This window comes from Macrosteles quadrilineatus, unplaced genomic scaffold (assembly GCF_028750875.1).
Source record: "Macrosteles quadrilineatus isolate MER2022 unplaced genomic scaffold, UCM_ALF_1.0 Scaffold_3__2_contigs__length_128488019, whole genome shotgun sequence".
Classification (NCBI taxonomy): domain Eukaryota; kingdom Metazoa; phylum Arthropoda; class Insecta; order Hemiptera; family Cicadellidae; genus Macrosteles; species Macrosteles quadrilineatus.
This window is the reverse complement of record NW_026542596.1, coordinates 120,405,869-120,423,256: the sequence shown is the minus strand read 5'-3', so window position 1 is coordinate 120,423,256 and position 17,388 is coordinate 120,405,869. Positions and strand designations below refer to the sequence as shown.

Here is a 17,388-nt window from a genome sequence, read left to right as displayed (position 1 = left end):
ACGGGTGAAATATCATGAATGTACAAATTTTGTTGTTTATATGGAGTGTTTTTGTATTATTTTACCTGTACTATTGCTATTCATTTCAGATTTATGTATTTTTTATTGAATAACTGTTCTAATTTGTCATTTACATTGATGGAATAAAGACATAATTCATTCATTTACTCAATTGTAATTGTCTCAAGAAAGTCAGACTATTTCGTCAGAGGATCTCTAAAATATCTTACCCTAATTATTTAAAAATTTAAATCAATCGAAAATGGTTGAACTTAGTTAACTATTTACCTCTTTGAGAGCCACAACGCCGATGAGGCGGCCGATTGTTGTGACGTACGCATGGTTTACCCCCACCAGGGAGAATATTGAGTGAACTTTGAGTAAACTCGTCTTCTCCACCAGCTGGAATGGAGCAGGGTCGATATGACATTGGTCAAAGCTCACTCTTTCCTTCATCTCCTCTTCTTCCCAATGTTTCTGGTCCTCCGGCGACATGTCAATCACTCGCTCCTTCGGCTGTAACAGTTAAATACATTTTTCACTATTCATAAACAAATATGTTGTCACACGTTTGATTGGTAGTGAGTTCAACTCAGGAAACAGTTTTAATTGAAAGAAGTGTTTAATTTTATTTTAAACCATATTTGTTGGAAGAAGATACAATTAAACCAATACAATTTATTTCTGTTACTATATAAGCTCTTCTACTTAACACCCTATATTTAATACCATGCATTTTAAATTAAAAATTTAAATTTAAAAACTAGTTATCTGCTTATATTTTTACAAAAACAACATGAAAAACTTAGTTTTGCTGGACACATAGTGACAATAGAAACACAGGACATAAGTTGCAAAGACAAATAGCTTATGGGCCGACCATGCGCTTTCAGCTCTAGTAAGTTGTGCCAGAAATACATGTGTGACGAGCAAAGAAAAGCCAGAGCGGCAAGCACTGTGTGGAAATTCATATCACACAGGGCACAGGGTCTTCCTCCACCGTGAGTGTTGTAGTACATCCTGGCAATGTTGGCTTTGAACTAGACATGGCTCAAGTGTACCATTGAACGTTTCCCCTGGTCCTTTACTTCTTTGTGATTGTGTAAAGATTTTTGTTTCTGGTGCCAGTATTACACATTAGACTGCTATCCTCACAAAAACATCCTAAACATCTAGGCCTTGTGCTATGTTGCATCCTTAAATATATATGTATAATAGTGGACTAGTTAGTTTGCAGTCAACTCACCAGCTGAACCTTCTTGTACGGGCCAGGACTGGCTGGAGTGGCTATAGTGTTCTGATGACTATAGCTTTGTTCTCCTCGCCCAATCTCCACCCCTGCTTCAGGATCAGGTTCTACGTCTTGTAGTGTGGCTGACTTGTGGAAGATGGCCTCAAACGCCATCCGAATCCTAAGCAGATGATGAATTTCAGTTATTCTCTCCATTCTAATTCCCTTTGTGGATTAGGTTTGATGATTTTTAATTCAGACAAAATGAAAACACAAACATCATTATTTTGGTAAAATCCCTTTCAACTCGTTAAACTAAAACCATAGTAAAGTGTTCAAATGAAAATGAAAATTGCTAGACAACGGTCTCTGTTTCCATAGCGCAGGTCAATTTTCAAGAAAATTTTGAGACAAGTGTAGTTAAAATAACATAATCCTTACACGCTTGCTACTGCAATAGTACGCAATTATTCATTCACATGGACCAGCGACGCACATATGCGACGGCCGGTTTCCACCTATAGACTGTCATCGCATATATGCGATAGCTAGTCACATTAAAAATGGACTGCGGTCAGCGGTCGCATATTTACGTCCGGGTTCTAATATTATTAAAATTGTTATATCTTTGTAACGGTCTATTTGAAGGCACTGAATTCCCTGCAGTGGTCTACAGAGATGTCTGACGCACAACTGCGTCGCTTGGTCTGTGGATATGATGATTGGTGACGTCATATGATAGTTGTAAAAACTGGTCTTTACTTTTCTGCATCACTGTATGTATGTATGCAGTATGTATGCTGCATTATCCTATGTAGCTTTTATATTTGTTCAGTTATAAACTGTTCTTGAATAATCTGGTTTGTTTGCTTACTTTCACCTCAAAACACAAACAAAAATGAACTGTCCCATATATGTGACGTTTGGTCTATTTAAAGAAAACTGATGATTTTCACTATTGTCTTCGCTGTAGATCGGGCATCGCAAATATGCAACATTACAAAAGGTTATAAAAAATACAAAAAAACAAGGATAAATTATTTACAAACACGATTGTAGCGTATTACAAAACAATGTAAATGATCACTGTTTTACAGGTTTTCGCCCGTGGTCTGTGTGTACTGTTAACCAAGTGACAGTCGGTCTATGCATAAGATTCAAATGTATACCTCGGTCTGTGGCAATGACCGCAGCGTCGCATATATGTGACGCTCAGTAGCGAACGTGTTAAACCTTTAGTACCGTATCTAAATACCAAAAATTGAATAATTGAAAAAAAACTATAAACTATCTATCTGTAACTGCCTCACTCCCTGTATTTTGGCTTGGAATTTACTGTTAACATACAGTTTTAGTTGAGAGTGATTAAAATGCCTTAAAAAACTACCTTGGGTTATCTCATTGAACCCAAAATAGCATTTAAATTCCAAACATTGCTCAAAACAATTTATTATCCTAAATTTCCTCACTGCCTTTGTTTATTTACATTTTTTTATGCGCTAAATTTATAGATGGTAGATGTCTAGTCACTTCATTAGAACATGCAATATTTTGATGCACAAATTGCAGAGACGTTTCTAGTCTACTTAACCTATGAGCTAAATGGCTATGACCTATGAGTTTACCTGCTCTCAGCCCCAGTAACAGTAGTGTAGGGAGTGACTGTTGGTGTCAAAACAGGACTGAAATTTCTCAAATTGAATGAATTTGTTTTTTTCAAGATCGATTTCTTTGGCTGCGTTCCAAACACTGGGAAGTGGGTGTGTGACTGAAACACAAAATCATATTTGATCAATTCTTTTTAGACATTTCTATACCAATCCAACAAAGGAAACCAAAAGGGCAAGTTGTATCATAAGAATAATTTTTAAAAACTAATCTCTGTCATTTTGCCTCTGATTGTTGTACTGTAATTGACATTCAATGGGAGAAATTACATCTAAATATCCAGGTCAAATTATCATGGTGCCAAAATACCACGGTTATTTATAATACAAAACTGTGGTACTAACTCAGACCAGGTGGTTTTCTAGGATCACTTATCCTAAGAATCCCTGGTATTACTCTTAGACTAAGATCTCTTCTCACCTGTAAGCCACTGTCCAGTTCATGGTTTGACATCTGCTTCACTCGTAGAATGTCCGGAGCTGGGATAACCTCAAATCTTGATGGTCGTCTTTGCCTCTGAGCTTCCTCCCGTCGTTTCCTCTCTTCTTCTCTCATTCTGAAAAAATGTTACGTAAAAATGTGGCCAAAGTATTACAACACCTTTTGTCAATCTGTTCATGAAAAGCACAAAGAACATTATTGTACTACTTGATTTATTGGGTCGAGCACATTTTCATTTTTTTGGATGGACAGGGCCGTTAAGGGTCAGTGGAGCCCTGGGCAAACCCAAAAGCAGTGCCCCCTTTTTTCCATGTGCAGGCAGGCGGTGGTTGAGGGGCACCCGGTGGGCGCCCCCTAACCTCCGGCGCCCCTGGGCATATGCCCAGTCTGCCCGTTTATAAAAGCGGGCCTGTGGATGGATGGAATAACTGTATTAACGGTTTTAGCCAAAACTTGATGTCCTATGGGAGGTTGATTTTTCATTAGGCTTTCCACGTATGATAAAAATAGGGAAATTCGCTAAAACAACAAAATGTGTGAAGTAACAGTTAGTCATCATTAAATGTTAACAAGAGTGCTTGTTCATAATTTGTTTAAAAATCGGTAAGTCGGTGGCTCAGTCGGTAGAGCTTGGACTTCGGGCCCAAGGCAGCCCGATTTCACTACTCACGATTCTAAAGGTGCTAGCAATTTAAAGTTTTTTTTTTTAACTGTTAAAAGATGAGTAAGGTAACCTTATACCTTGCGCTTATGAATTGAAGATTATACATCACAACTGAACATTCCATACCCATAATAAAGTTGTTGAAAGTCTTTGAGAAAAAATAATGAGTTATGATGGCTATAGCTATGGTCTATTAATTTATAGATGGGTTATCTACTTCGGTATCCGTTAGTCTATGTTATTACCTCTCTTGAGCCTCTCGCTGCCACTGAGCTACGACCTGCAGTCTCCTCTCTCTCCCCACGTGTCGTTCTATCACCTTTATCAACTCTATCCTCTGTATTGATCCCAGCAGTATCATGTTCTCTGAAAACACATCCATTTTGACAAAACAGACTTTCACTCAAAGACACCTTGGTACAGGACTTTGTCTAAACAAAGAAAACTAGAACTAAGCTTCCATTGTATATTGCCGGGATTCAATTTACAAAATTCTGAGGGAATGACCATGACTTGCCAACAAAGCATTTCTGGAGCCATGATAAGATGTTTTCTTTATCTTGACACGTGGAATAAGCTCTCAAAGTTATTGCACAACCTCGTCAATCGCACTGTATATATGGACTACAATTAGAACCAGTGGTTGTTTACCCAAAGATGACCTGTACTTATGTCAAACTAACTATCCCCATCAATAGAACGTTGCATTGTAGTCAAGAGACCTTAGAATTTATAAAAGGTTTGTTCTACACTTTTGACATGTCTCTCCTTGTTCTTTTGGATCGTCTTAGCGTATACTGTAATGCAAATAAGAAATTCATCGTGACAAAAAGACATTTACGCCACACTACATTATTTTGACGAACTTCCCACGCAAGGATTTAGTCCAGAAAACAGCTGTTTGCCGCCAGCTTATTCAAATGGGGTTTCATTGCGTACTACTGTGCTGCAATGAGTTTTGCCGGACACCAATCAGCTGATTATACTGTATTTAGGTGGCAGTGAGTGGTTATAAACAAAAACATAACCTCTCTTAGAGGTTATGACTAGTGATTTTTAGTCCTTTAGTTGGTGGAAATATATAAGGATTTGTACGGATTTAGTAGTATCGCGTAAACTATCGTACGTAACTCGTCCAAAATGTCCGGTAAACACTTATTTTCAGGACTAGTAACGTAATATACTATTGGTTTTTTTTGTGAGTAAATGACAAAATAGTTTTGTTTCCTCAAAGACCTCATGATCTGATTTCATTGTTTATTCAGTACTCAGTAGGTATGTTAAAATAAAACAAACACCAAAATAGTCTAACTCACCTGGGTTTTCAACTAGTGGAAACACTCGAAGCCTTCTGTTTTCTTTTAACACTTTCTTAAGATCGTGATAAGTCATGTTTTTCCAAATAAACTTTACCTCTCTGACCATAAAATCCTCCACAAATACATTGTACATCCCTGAAACATTGAACAACATTAGACTCCATTACATTTTACACATTGTGTTGAATAATATATGATGGTTGTTTTAATATTTAAATTTGTTGATGGTTACAACATTTTTTACAACTTTTATTTAAAAAAATGTCATACATTAACAAGAGGTGATTTGAGCGGAAAAAGTTGTGTAACATTTATTTGCTAATATTTGTTCATGATTTACCTGAGCTTGATGGCAACAGATCTGGCAGGTAGGGGAGTTTCTTTATTAGAATAATACTGTCGTAGAGTGACGGCTGGAGCAGGGCTGCAATGGCATTAGCGATCAACACTGCAATCTAAAATAAAGTAATTAGTTGTATCATTGGTTATTGGATACTAAAGTAGACATCCCAGCTATATGGACCAGCTGTCAACATTTTCTACTTTAGAACATAGTTGGTTGAGCCAGCCACAGAATGCGTAAAAATGTCTAAAGTTCTACTTTCGACCTATTTTTCCAATTTTGACCTAGCTAATGGGTCATAGCAGTTGCTTTAGCTCACAATAAGTTATTCCATCAGTTTGACTTGGTAAAAGAGGGTATATGATTAGGTAAAACTACTTTTGGTAAGTTTGACTTGTATATGATTTGGTTTGTGGTCAGAATTGGGAGGTAACAGGGTTATAGACAGTAAACAAACTTTCAGTAACACACATTTAAAAATTTCTCACAGCTAATCATAAAAGAGAAAACACACCCGAGATTATTTTAAAAGAAAAATCTTACTTTCGAATGAGCACGAGACTCTTAAGTTATTTTATACTTGTGAATGAACATTTAGCGCTATGTTATCCATTCAAGTTTAAATCAATTTATCTATAAACCACAAATGTCTAATTCATCACACACAGATAATCATAATTACCATGATGGGAATGATGTGAGTGATCTGCCCTGTCATCTCAAACACGATGACAGACACGGAGATGGTGTGAGTGACTGCGCCAGAGAGAGCTGCCGCGCCGACTGTCGCGTATCCTCCTGCGCCGACCATACATGTTAAACCATCTTGTTTAATGTTCACTCATCAACAGCCTTAATTGTGAGTAAATTATTTTTTACAAGTTTTCCATTTATAAAACTAATGTACACAATCTACTGGTTGTGTTATCAATCTAAAATTACCTGATTAAAATGTTCTAGTTTTAACTTTTACACCCATAGTAGATTCAGATTCTCTTGAGCCGTGTTTACATGAAGCCACTTAAAATGTGGCTTAATATCTGTCATAATATGCTTTCAGAAGGAAAAACAACAGAAAAACAATCAACTCATTTGCAGAAAAAGTTGTCAACAGTCAAAACATACTTGAGAACTTGTATAAACATACACTGAATTTGTGCTACAGAAATATTTTAAACGTGTGTTTGATAACTATAGTCTACTATGTCTTTGTACCTTTATTCTTGGTATGGATAAAACATAAACACAGAGTTTAAAAATTAAAAAATGTAAGGCTTAAAAGTTTAAAATCACTCCTTGTTGTCTTCCTTTGGTCACTGAAAGAATATGGCCATCATAGTAGAATACACTGTTGCAATATAGTTTTAGATGATTAAAGCTATGTAACATTGATTTTTCTTGTTTCAGTGTTGTCAGGGGATTTTCATCAAACATCGACAATACCTGGGATAATGGGAGTGCTAAACTTCCCGTGACGGACTCCCTGGGGAAAAGACAGGTGAATGAGTTCCCCTACCACTCTGCCAAACGCTGCTCCTATCTTGAACACAGGGATAAAACTACCGGACGGAACAGGAATTGTAGAGCAAACAATGGAGAAGAACCACTGAAAAACAAAGGAAAACATGGTGAAATTATTATTGGTGATATATTCAGTAAAAATTCATAAGAAAACAAAGTACAAAAAAACCCAGGGAAAAACTCATGCTTATATCGTGGTGAACCTGTCACTAAAGTAGGTAGGTATTCTTATAGTATTAGAACTATTGTAAGCAGGGCCGGATTTCCCAACAGGCCCGGTAGGCCCGGGCCTATGGGCGCAAGGTCCCAGAGGGCGCACGGCCGAGGGTAATTTTTTTTATACATAGGCTATCTAAAAATAAAAAGTCATAGTTGATAAAAAAAACTCCAAAGTATTGTGATTCTGAAGTTCATAAAAGAAGAAATAATTGTTAGGAAATTTAAACTATTTTTCAGAATTACGCATCAATTTCGTTACAAAATTGGTAACGAACATTTTGGTTATACGGGAGTAGGCTGTAGGGATGTTGACGTTGACGAGCGCCCGAGCGGCACGCATCGTATTGCCAATGCACTACCACTCACTTATGCTGGCTCGGGCTCGGGCTCGGCAGTATTCATCAGAGTGATTAGGGGCGCATGTGTGCTAGACATTGTTACCACCCTAACCTCAAAAAACAAAAGATATTAACTAATCTTTTGATTAGTTTACAACAATCTGCAGGATCAAGTTAAAATATATAATAAGTTGTGTTGAATAAAACAACGTTGAAATTCCCTTTAAAATCAACCAAAAAATATTAATCTCAGTTTGCATTAGATTTTAGAAAAATTCAATACCCTCCAAAGCACTATTAATGCTGTCATTTTCTCCTCAGACCTAAGGATCGGTACGGTTGGCCGGAATATTACTCATCAAGAATTGTTTTCAGCTAATCCAAAATGATGACAAATCTACTAAAGGAGTATGTTTAATCTATGGTATCACGTACTGCATGGAATTCATTTTTTTTGGGCCTGGAATTGGATTCAGTGGCCATGTTTTTTTTTGCAGGAATGCTCAGTGTCAGTGGGTTGAGTTGTTTTGTTTCAGTCACACGGACAAAAACGTGAGCATTTATTAAAAGCATAAAATTGCTAAAAGTATTTAAGACGGCATTTTTTAAAGGCTAAACAAGTCAATTCTACAAACAAAACTTGCAATGATACCAACGAGGAGTGGTATTCAAGCAATTAACTTAGGCCTATGGGCATGATACAGTTTTTAATAACTGTTTGAAGGAAAGTACCTAACTGTGACACCAGACTAGGGGGCGGAAAATCATTTGGGCCTAGGGGCGCAAAAATGCTAAATCCGGCCCTGATTGTAAGGATATGAGTGTACTTAGGGAAACTTTTGAGTGGAGATGTTCAGTTTTAAGAAATAATTTAGTTCCTAATAAAGTGTTATTTTATCTTTGTAAGCCCATTATAGCTAACAAGAGAAATTATCACTGTACTGCAGTAGCTTAACACAAATAATACTCCAAGGGTTCGTAATGGAAAATGTTACATGACCCAAAGAATAAAATGAACATTTTCTGAATCTTAAATTTATGTCCAATGCAAAATTTTTTCCCACAGTTATTCTATGACATTTAGTTCTGTTCACTATGCTATGAAATAATATTTATTTATTTTGATTGATATCCTATCAGAACAGAATCTTTGAACTTCCAATTCTGACCATTTGGAGAATTTTTCAGTTATTTCGTAATTACTGTGTTTTGTATCACAAGGAATATATTTTGAGGAAAATATGTTTTAGTTACTATATACAGTAAGTGGATTTAAATACCTTTTATACACATTTTGACCCTATTTTATATTCTTAATTCTTTACAGAACCTTATTAGAAAATTATCATGCAGGATCCTGTTTCTGAAAGGATATAAAGATTAAAGAGTATCACAAATTACTCACCGTATAAAGCATAAAGCCACATAAGCTGACGAAAACGTCAGTGTTTTTTGTAGTCCAGTGGCGAAGAGTGTCAGCCTCCTCTACTGTAAGGTAGCCTTTGGTCCAGGTGAAGTTACTGAACAGTCCAGCAACCTGAAGTAAACTTTGTATTAGTCTTGTTCAGTCTTTGTCAGTGTCTTACATAAGAGCCATTTGGAAGCTAACAAATAGTGGTTATATAAAATTAATTCTTTTCAAGTCTAATGTTTGAGTTAGTAACTACAGTTCGGCCGCTTAGAAAACGACCTGCGCGCTAATGCTAAACCAATGCTGGAGGAGGTCGTTTTCTAAGCGGCCGACCTATAGTAACTGAATTTAGTATCACCACTAAAGTAAACATACACCTTAGAATACTCTTTCATTTTCTTTAACCAGTTTACTTTCATGATATAAATCAGCTGTTTTCATTGTTGAACAATCTAACAGAATAGAAATAGACACAACTATATTGTGATGAAATAGTAGTTTACGCAACGATTGCATAAAGATAGTGTTAACGACACAAGTAGAAAATTTAAGGTACGAGCCTTGGCGAGTGCCTTAAAAACTTCTACAAGTGTCGTTAACACTATTTACGCGAGTTGCGTACACTACTTTACCTACGACGGTGTTTTAATTACTAAAAATCACTACTCATAACTTCTAAGAGAGGTTATGTTTTTGTTTATAACCTCCAATTGCCACTGACATTGATGCAACGAAACATTGTATAAAATACTAATTGCACCAATCAACAATTAAATTGGCCTGAACAGCTGATTAGTTGAATTCCGAATCAATACAATTGTGCTTCTCCTCTCTCAATCCTTGAACCTCATTGGTCCGTTACCCGTGTTGTTATGAGTAAAACTATGATGTTATGAATGTAAACAATGCTGTTATGAGATACTTTTCAATTCTAAGAACTGTACTGAAACGGCTACTTTAAAAAACGGTCGTAGGTAAAGTATCTTACATAACCTGTACCAGGTGACCAAAGGTGGCACTTGCTCAAATTATTTCACTAAGGATTTAATTGCCTTGCACTTGAAAGTCGGTGTACCTGCATTTGGCTTTGCCTCACACATGAACCTTGAGTGTGCACTGGAGAATGCCACTATCGGTACTATAGTAATTAAGACAACCATTATGAACCTAAAAACTCTCCAACTGCTGGAAACCGTAATTGTAAAAACCATAAACTTGACTGTAGTTCATTACCTGATCATGAGTGTTGAGATCACCAGCCATGTACTGGCCCAGTCCCATGGGGAAAGATACGGTAGAGGCAAGAAGAGCCACAATCCCTGGGTATAGGAAGCGGCTGTGGAAAACATGAGTGTTAAAACAGTTGGTATCCATCGGAGACCAGATATGTGTGTTAATATTATTATGTTGTTTAAAAAAAATTTGAACATACTGCAGATTTATGGAAGTACTTAACCATTAAAAAGCTTGTTGAACTATGAATATTTCTTTTAAGTTCATTTTCGGTGATAGTGATTTTACAATTATTGTGGACATTTTTCATCAATTTAAAAAACAAAGTTTTCACAACACTTCAAAACCTGGAAACATATCCTTTCCTCAGTTGAGAAAGTACATAAACATAACAAAATAGTAATCAAACCTAGCCAAAGCTGAAAAATAAAAACCAAAGCTGGCTGATCTTATGTGATAGATTCTTTCACACTTGAGGACGGGATCAAATTCCAGGTTCTGAAACGTCGTAAAAATATTGCGTTTTACTAATCACGATGGAAAATGTCAGCAATGATCTCTTAGTTAACAGTAATTGTTTTATCATTAAGGATTGTATATGAATAGGTAGTTAATATTACACTTTTTTGTTGTTTATTTTAAAATTAACTTTGATAATTTGTCTAACATAGAGAACAAGGGCCTAGGGTTTTAGGATATTTTATGAAGTGGGAATAACATTAAAACATGAAAACACTCTTTTCAATAATTGAAAATTCTGTGTCACTTATAAATATTCTGATGTTTTGTGTATACAAAGTAAAGTTTTATTTTTCTACTGTGAATTTTGGACTCTCATTCAGGTAAGCCTGCTATCCTCAATATATAACAAATCCTAATAGCTTAAATTATTGATAGAGGTATAGAAGTCAACAATACTGTTGACAATAAGAATGCTTAAGTACCAGATTAAGTCAACAATAGGATTAGAGGAATAGGGTTTAGACTTTTCCCTTATAAAAACGTAAGAGTACAGTAATGGCATTTGCGCATGTTAGAACTCACACAATGATGAATACTCACTCACTTTTTCTGCAGGAAACTGTTCATCTTCTTGTTCCTCCTCATGAACAGCACATATTGTCTGTGCGACCAGACGTAGCCTGCTCCTCCCAGGCCACACACTACTCTGACAGGCCAATACATTTTGTTATAAGCTTCATAAACACAACAGTCTCAAGTATATACTATTTTTATTAATGTATGGTTACAAATGGGTTACTTAAAAATGCTTACAAATCTTAATCTACTTTGTATTTGGACGTTTCCTAAGATATATTTTTACTTCCCCCCTAAGCTACATAACTGGGGAAAGTATTTTTTGCGTCAACATTTTCAAGTTTCAGATTTGGCTGGAAATATGACCCCAAACAGTGGGTTTTAAATAGGGTCTGTGTATGTGTCTGTATGTCTGTGTACAGAGCTACAGACTACAACCATAGATGAAGTAATATAAATGGTGTTTATTTATTCTATGCTACAACTGTGGTCCAATTTTTATAACATATCTGATATTTGTTAAACATAGGCCTATGTATGTTTGTTTCAATGAATCATTTTTCGTTTAGTCTAATTACATTTTGGGAAAATTAGTAAGATACGCTTAACAAGAAACATAAAGAAATACATCTGTAGAGGAACATGTTGTGTGTAAATCAAATTCAGGTAGCCGCATGAATCACAAAAAGATTGGTGCTTCATCTATTTACAATAACTCTTTCAAGGTAAATTTGCTGGAACAATAGAATAGTTCTGGGGTGTGTTGACAACCAGGAATAATGTAATGGTTTACTTAATTTTTTTGTTACAGAAATAAAACACTTCAGATACTCTCTACCAGTTTTCTAATAAACATGCTAAAAACACAGTTTTATTAAAAAAATAAGTCATAGAATCCTCGCCCTTTATCGATTAACTTACCCCATTAAAGAATAGACTACGAGCTCTTGCGGGTCAAAGGGGAAGTCCATTGTAAAGTTGGTCTGAAAGAACGCCTTTACAGTGTCTGAAAAACATTTCAATACCATAATTATTCTGAGAGAAAGATATACAATCAACAGCTAGATTGTAAAACACTAACACTAACAAAAACTATTGTCTATATACGCATATTTAGAACTATTTACACACACCGTCACCACCATGGTCTGATAGTTGTTATTATTCCTCATATAAGCAGGAGGTCCTTCTTTTAATTTACGTAATTTCCCGGATAGTATAAGAAGATCCCCTGATGATGCCAAACAATCTGACGAATTGTACATAGAGTAACATACAGCTATGACCCAAGACCAAATGCAACAACAATAAGGTAATGTACTACTTTAATATAATTTAAGTTCTGCAAAATTTACCTTCTTTCTGAAACCATACAGCTAGAAGTCTAAAAACTGTTGCTCCGCAAACTGCTGTGAAGAATCCCCTCCAGTAGTTTCTAACAGCGAAGTAAACGGTTGTGACTTCTATGCTGAACAGCACACCTGTAATATTGAGCACATGTGTTGTATTGTAAATGTGTGCATGTTAAAAAATGCTAATGGTAAAAATAATTCACTCATCTTTGTCATAAAATTCACCCTGGGGTACCCTAGTCAAATCTAATTTAATCTAAACTAATGGACATACAAGTATCCCATACAAATGTGCATGTGTGTTGCTTATTCTTGTTAAAGCATCACTCAAAAACCTTTGCATTCTCAGTATAAATTTTTCCAAATGCAAAAAAAATTTAAATTAAAAAACTTAAAAAAATGTCCAACAAAAGTTTGATAACTGTGATTGATATGGTAGTAACAACAAACAAAACCTTGAGAAAATTATTTGTTTAAATTTATTTCAAAGTTGCAATCTATTGTTATTCATAGCCTATGGTTTTTCGATGGTTAGGTCTGTGTTGTAGAGAAGAAATTGATGGTAGAAAGTTAATATAGGCATGGGCGCAACAAAACCTTGTTTGTAATAAAACAGTCAGTAAGTAACGATGATGCGTGTGTATATGGTGGATAAAATTAATTCACTTTTAAATGCTGATCTTTTCTGAATCTGTTTTAAAGTTTCTTTTTCCAAAATATAATTACAAAAGGACACTAGACTAAGAAAGGAAACTCACCTCCGATAGGAGCTCCGAAACAGCTGGCCACACCGACGGCGCAAGCCGCAGCCAACATTTCTGTGTTGCGGGACTCGTTCTCATATATTCCTTGAAACGAGGTGACTAGCTTCGACAACAATGTGGCTGCAATACTCGCAATGTGTACAAACGGACCCTGAAACAACCAACTTCAGAAAATCTGATCATCTAAAAAACACAAATTTCAAAAAGTTAAACATACCGGTAAAGAGTTTCAGGTTCAAAATTGTTCACACATCCTAATCAACCAAGCTTTAAGTAGGATGAGATATATTACCTTTGACTATGAACAGTTCTACTCCCATAAGTTCTACTCAGTTTTAGAATAAAAGTCAACATTCTTGAGTCAAGAACAGAGAGGGATGCTAAAGTAAATCTGATTTCTGTAGAATCTCGCAAAGTTTTTAACCAAACCAATCTGGCAGGCTCCTCAATAATGTGTTACTGTGACAGATAACTAAATTAATTTCTTATTTATACTTTTCTCTGCATTAAATTTAGAAATAGACAAGTATTTAATATTAAAGGGAATGTATAAAATAGACAAGTATTCCATACAAAGGGAATGGGGTGGTTCTTTTCAAAGAATGTAACAAGATCAATAAAAATTTGGCTAGAGGTTGTGGCCTCACAGAAGCTGAGTTCAAACAATACTTGAAAATGGTCGGAGACGTTATTCCTCTTAGAAGTCTTCATGGGAGATCCAGGGACGGGAACCAGTGCAGGCATTGTCCTGTATCTGAGAAATTTACTCTTGAAACTCTTGCCCACGTCCTTGGAAAGTGCCCATTTAGTAGTCTTCTACGAAATACCCGCCACCATACCATCAGAAAAATCATAGCTGATCAATTCAGAAAGAAAAGTTACGAGGTCTATGAAGAGGTCACAGCTATAGAAGAAGAGGGCTCTGTGAGGCGGAGTGACATCATTGTTGTAGACAAGGAGAAAGATTTCGGTCTCATTATAGACCCAACAGTTCGTCTTGAGACAAATGAAAATCAGCCACAGGAAGTCCATGAAGAAAAATTTAATATTTATAAGAAAACTATCCCATATTCAGAAAAATATAAAATATCAAAATTCGAAGTATATGGACTACTCATTGGATCAAGAGGAACAATTCCTCAACAAGTTGAGAAATTTTGGAAGAAATTCAAGTTGGAAAATCAAGTGCTATATTTAATATCTTTAACAGCCATAAAATTTTCTATTAATATTATAAAGAAACCACCTATATAACAATTATCATAATTAGGTTTAAACAAACTTGCAAAATTTAATGTAATATTATTCTTTGTTCTACGGCAGACTACAATGTGTAGTAAGATTTCAATTTTTAAAATAAATTTGAATTTATATACGACAAAACAACAATTAAATACAATCTACTAATGGTACTTCTATATTTTTCTCGATTTACTGGCTTAGGATGAAAAATCTGTATAAAATTTAAAAGAATACTCAAGCAATTCAAGCATACATTATAAGTATGTGTGAAGATTGTTTCATTTTGAAAATTTATATTGTAAAGAGGGGTTTTCAATAATACACACGGACACATAATACATTTCTAAACTAAATACAGACATCAACCTAATGGACCAAACAGCTAAACCACTTCACCAAACATGCTACTGTACTTTTGGATTCCACTGATTTATAAAGGGCCAACAAGAACAGTTTGTATTATATTGAGTGGACAACTTCTATTCAATAAAGCATATATATTAACCTGAGGAGCAAGGTTCTGCTGGCTGAGGTCTGGTAAAGCGCAGGACTTCGAACCTCGAGTAACAGGTTCAAGTCCAACCAAACACCAATGGATTTTACTTAAGTGATATAATGCCGCAACTTCTAACCCTAGCCTGAAGTAATGTAGAAATTAGAAAACAATAACTCGCTAAAATATATAAAAACAATTTAATAAAAAACATATATAATTGAAAATACATAAAAATAATGTGTTTGTAAAACATTAGGACAACGAAGGCTGGCATGCATGTTAAGTATTGTTACTGCTAGTAAATCACCTCTTTACCCAATGGTAATCCACTGCCGAGAGTGGCAGTGAGACCGATCACTTTTGCCACCAGAGTGCGAAACGTCAGGTACTCTTTGAGGGAGACTCCACGTAAAATAGTCTTCATTTCCGGGATCCCAGAGCCTGCGGGAAAAAGGAGAGTAAATCAGAGAACAGAGAAAAAAAAGTTTTAAATGTATCTCTTATATATTGGTTAGTTGTGCTAAATAGAAATCAAAAGAAAAACTTGAGCAATTTTGTTTACAATTAATTGCAATATGGATACACTTGAAACAACTTAATTTACTCTGGTGTAGATTTTATTGTGTTGATGCAGAGGAAGTTAAAGCGTTTTGCGTTGTTTGTTTCTATCTAACCATCTATATCTATTACAGGTCAAATAAAAAATGGAAAACATGGGAAAACAAATAATGTGAAACGTCCAGAGAAGACAGTTTTTAAAATCATAAAAGAAAATAATTAAAATTGTGGCAAAAAAAGAATGAAAAGAAAAAGATGTTAAATCTTTGTATTCTAGTAAGTGTTGTTCTTTTTCATAAAAAGAGTTGTGCAAGAATAGTGTAGGAATAACAGTTTATTGACTTCCAAATCAATAACCAGTTTGTACTCTATCCTTTCCACTTAATTATTTTTAAACCATAAGTATTATTATTTAATTATTATTTAAGTATTATTATTATTTATGATTATTTTCCTTCTATCAATCTTATTGAATTATATTAGGCATATTAAAAAAAATATTTTTCTTAGTACAAAATTATTGTTATTCATTGTGAAAATGTTAATAATAATGAAAACAAGACTCCAAAAGTGATTTCTGTACCTATAGACTGCGGCGCTACAATGTGCACGAACCCGGCTGAGAAGAGAATTAGACAAACGGGCAACGACACCCAGGCCATGTAACGAGCAAACGGGTGGAACGCTAGGTCTCTGTATAACCATATACGGCCTGAAACACACAAGAGAATTAGACAAACGGGCAACGACACCCAGGCCATGTAACGAGCAAACGGGTGGAACGCTAGGTTTCTGTATAACCATATACGGCCTGAAACACACAAGAGAATTAGACAAACAGACAGAGACACCCAGTCCATGTAACGAGCAAACGGGTGGAAAACTATATCTCTGTATAACTATATACGACCTGAAACGCACAAGAGAATTAGACAAACAGGCAGAGGCACGCAGGCCATGTAACATGCAAACGGGTGGAACGCTAGGTCTCTGTATAACCATATACGGCCTGAAACACACAAGAGAATTAGACAAACAGGCAGAGGCACGCAGGCCATGTAACATGCAAACGGGTGGAACGCTAGGTCTCTGTATAACCATATACGGCCTGAAACACACAAGAGAATTACACAAACGGGCAACGACACCCAGGCCATGTAACGAGCAAATGGGTGGAACACTAGGTCTCTGTATAACCATATACGGCCTGAAGCACACAAGAGAATTAGACAAACAGGCAGAGACACCCAGGTCATACACAACATTTCAGTGACACTACATTATAGCTACACTATAACAGACACTATCATAATCGCTCAATTATTCAAGACAGCGGCACACATCTGGGTTTGGAATAATTTGAGATGACTTTTGTTTCTTTGTTGACTAAGATCAGATATTTCTTCAGCCAAGGCCATTTATTAAAATCCCAATAATTTAGCAGAATCTGGGTCAAGTTTCAAACCATCAAAATGCAAAAGGTTACTGACTCTTCTCAGGATTATAGTCTACTGAGGACCTTCAGATCATTTAAGTACGCTCACTATAAC

The 17,388-nt window shown here is 35.7% G+C and overlaps 1 protein-coding gene across 4 annotated transcripts in view; it reads right to left on the bottom strand.

Moving 5' to 3' along the window:
• The window catches only part of LOC128989625 (chloride channel protein 2-like), a 97,213-nt gene that overhangs the window by 5,274 nt on the left and 74,551 nt on the right, over positions 1–17,388 (bottom strand). For all 4 annotated transcript variants that reach the window (XM_054411572.1, XM_054411571.1, XM_054411569.1 and 1 more), the window contains exons 3-19: positions 16,422–16,550; positions 15,588–15,721; positions 13,537–13,693; positions 12,782–12,907; positions 12,348–12,432; positions 11,455–11,556; positions 10,389–10,491; positions 9,150–9,281; positions 7,110–7,272; positions 6,349–6,464; positions 5,664–5,778; positions 5,321–5,458; positions 4,250–4,370; positions 3,320–3,455; positions 2,857–2,999; positions 1,247–1,412; positions 289–516 (exon numbers count right to left, since the gene is read on the bottom strand). In XM_054411572.1, coding sequence (XP_054267547.1) covers positions 289–516; positions 1,247–1,412; positions 2,857–2,999; positions 3,320–3,455; positions 4,250–4,370; positions 5,321–5,458; positions 5,664–5,778; positions 6,349–6,464; positions 7,110–7,272; positions 9,150–9,281; positions 10,389–10,491; positions 11,455–11,556; positions 12,348–12,432; positions 12,782–12,907; positions 13,537–13,693; positions 15,588–15,721; positions 16,422–16,550 — 2,294 coding nt within the window. The remainder of the gene's footprint in view (positions 1–288; positions 517–1,246; positions 1,413–2,856; positions 3,000–3,319; positions 3,456–4,249; positions 4,371–5,320; positions 5,459–5,663; positions 5,779–6,348; positions 6,465–7,109; positions 7,273–9,149; positions 9,282–10,388; positions 10,492–11,454; positions 11,557–12,347; positions 12,433–12,781; positions 12,908–13,536; positions 13,694–15,587; positions 15,722–16,421; positions 16,551–17,388) is intronic.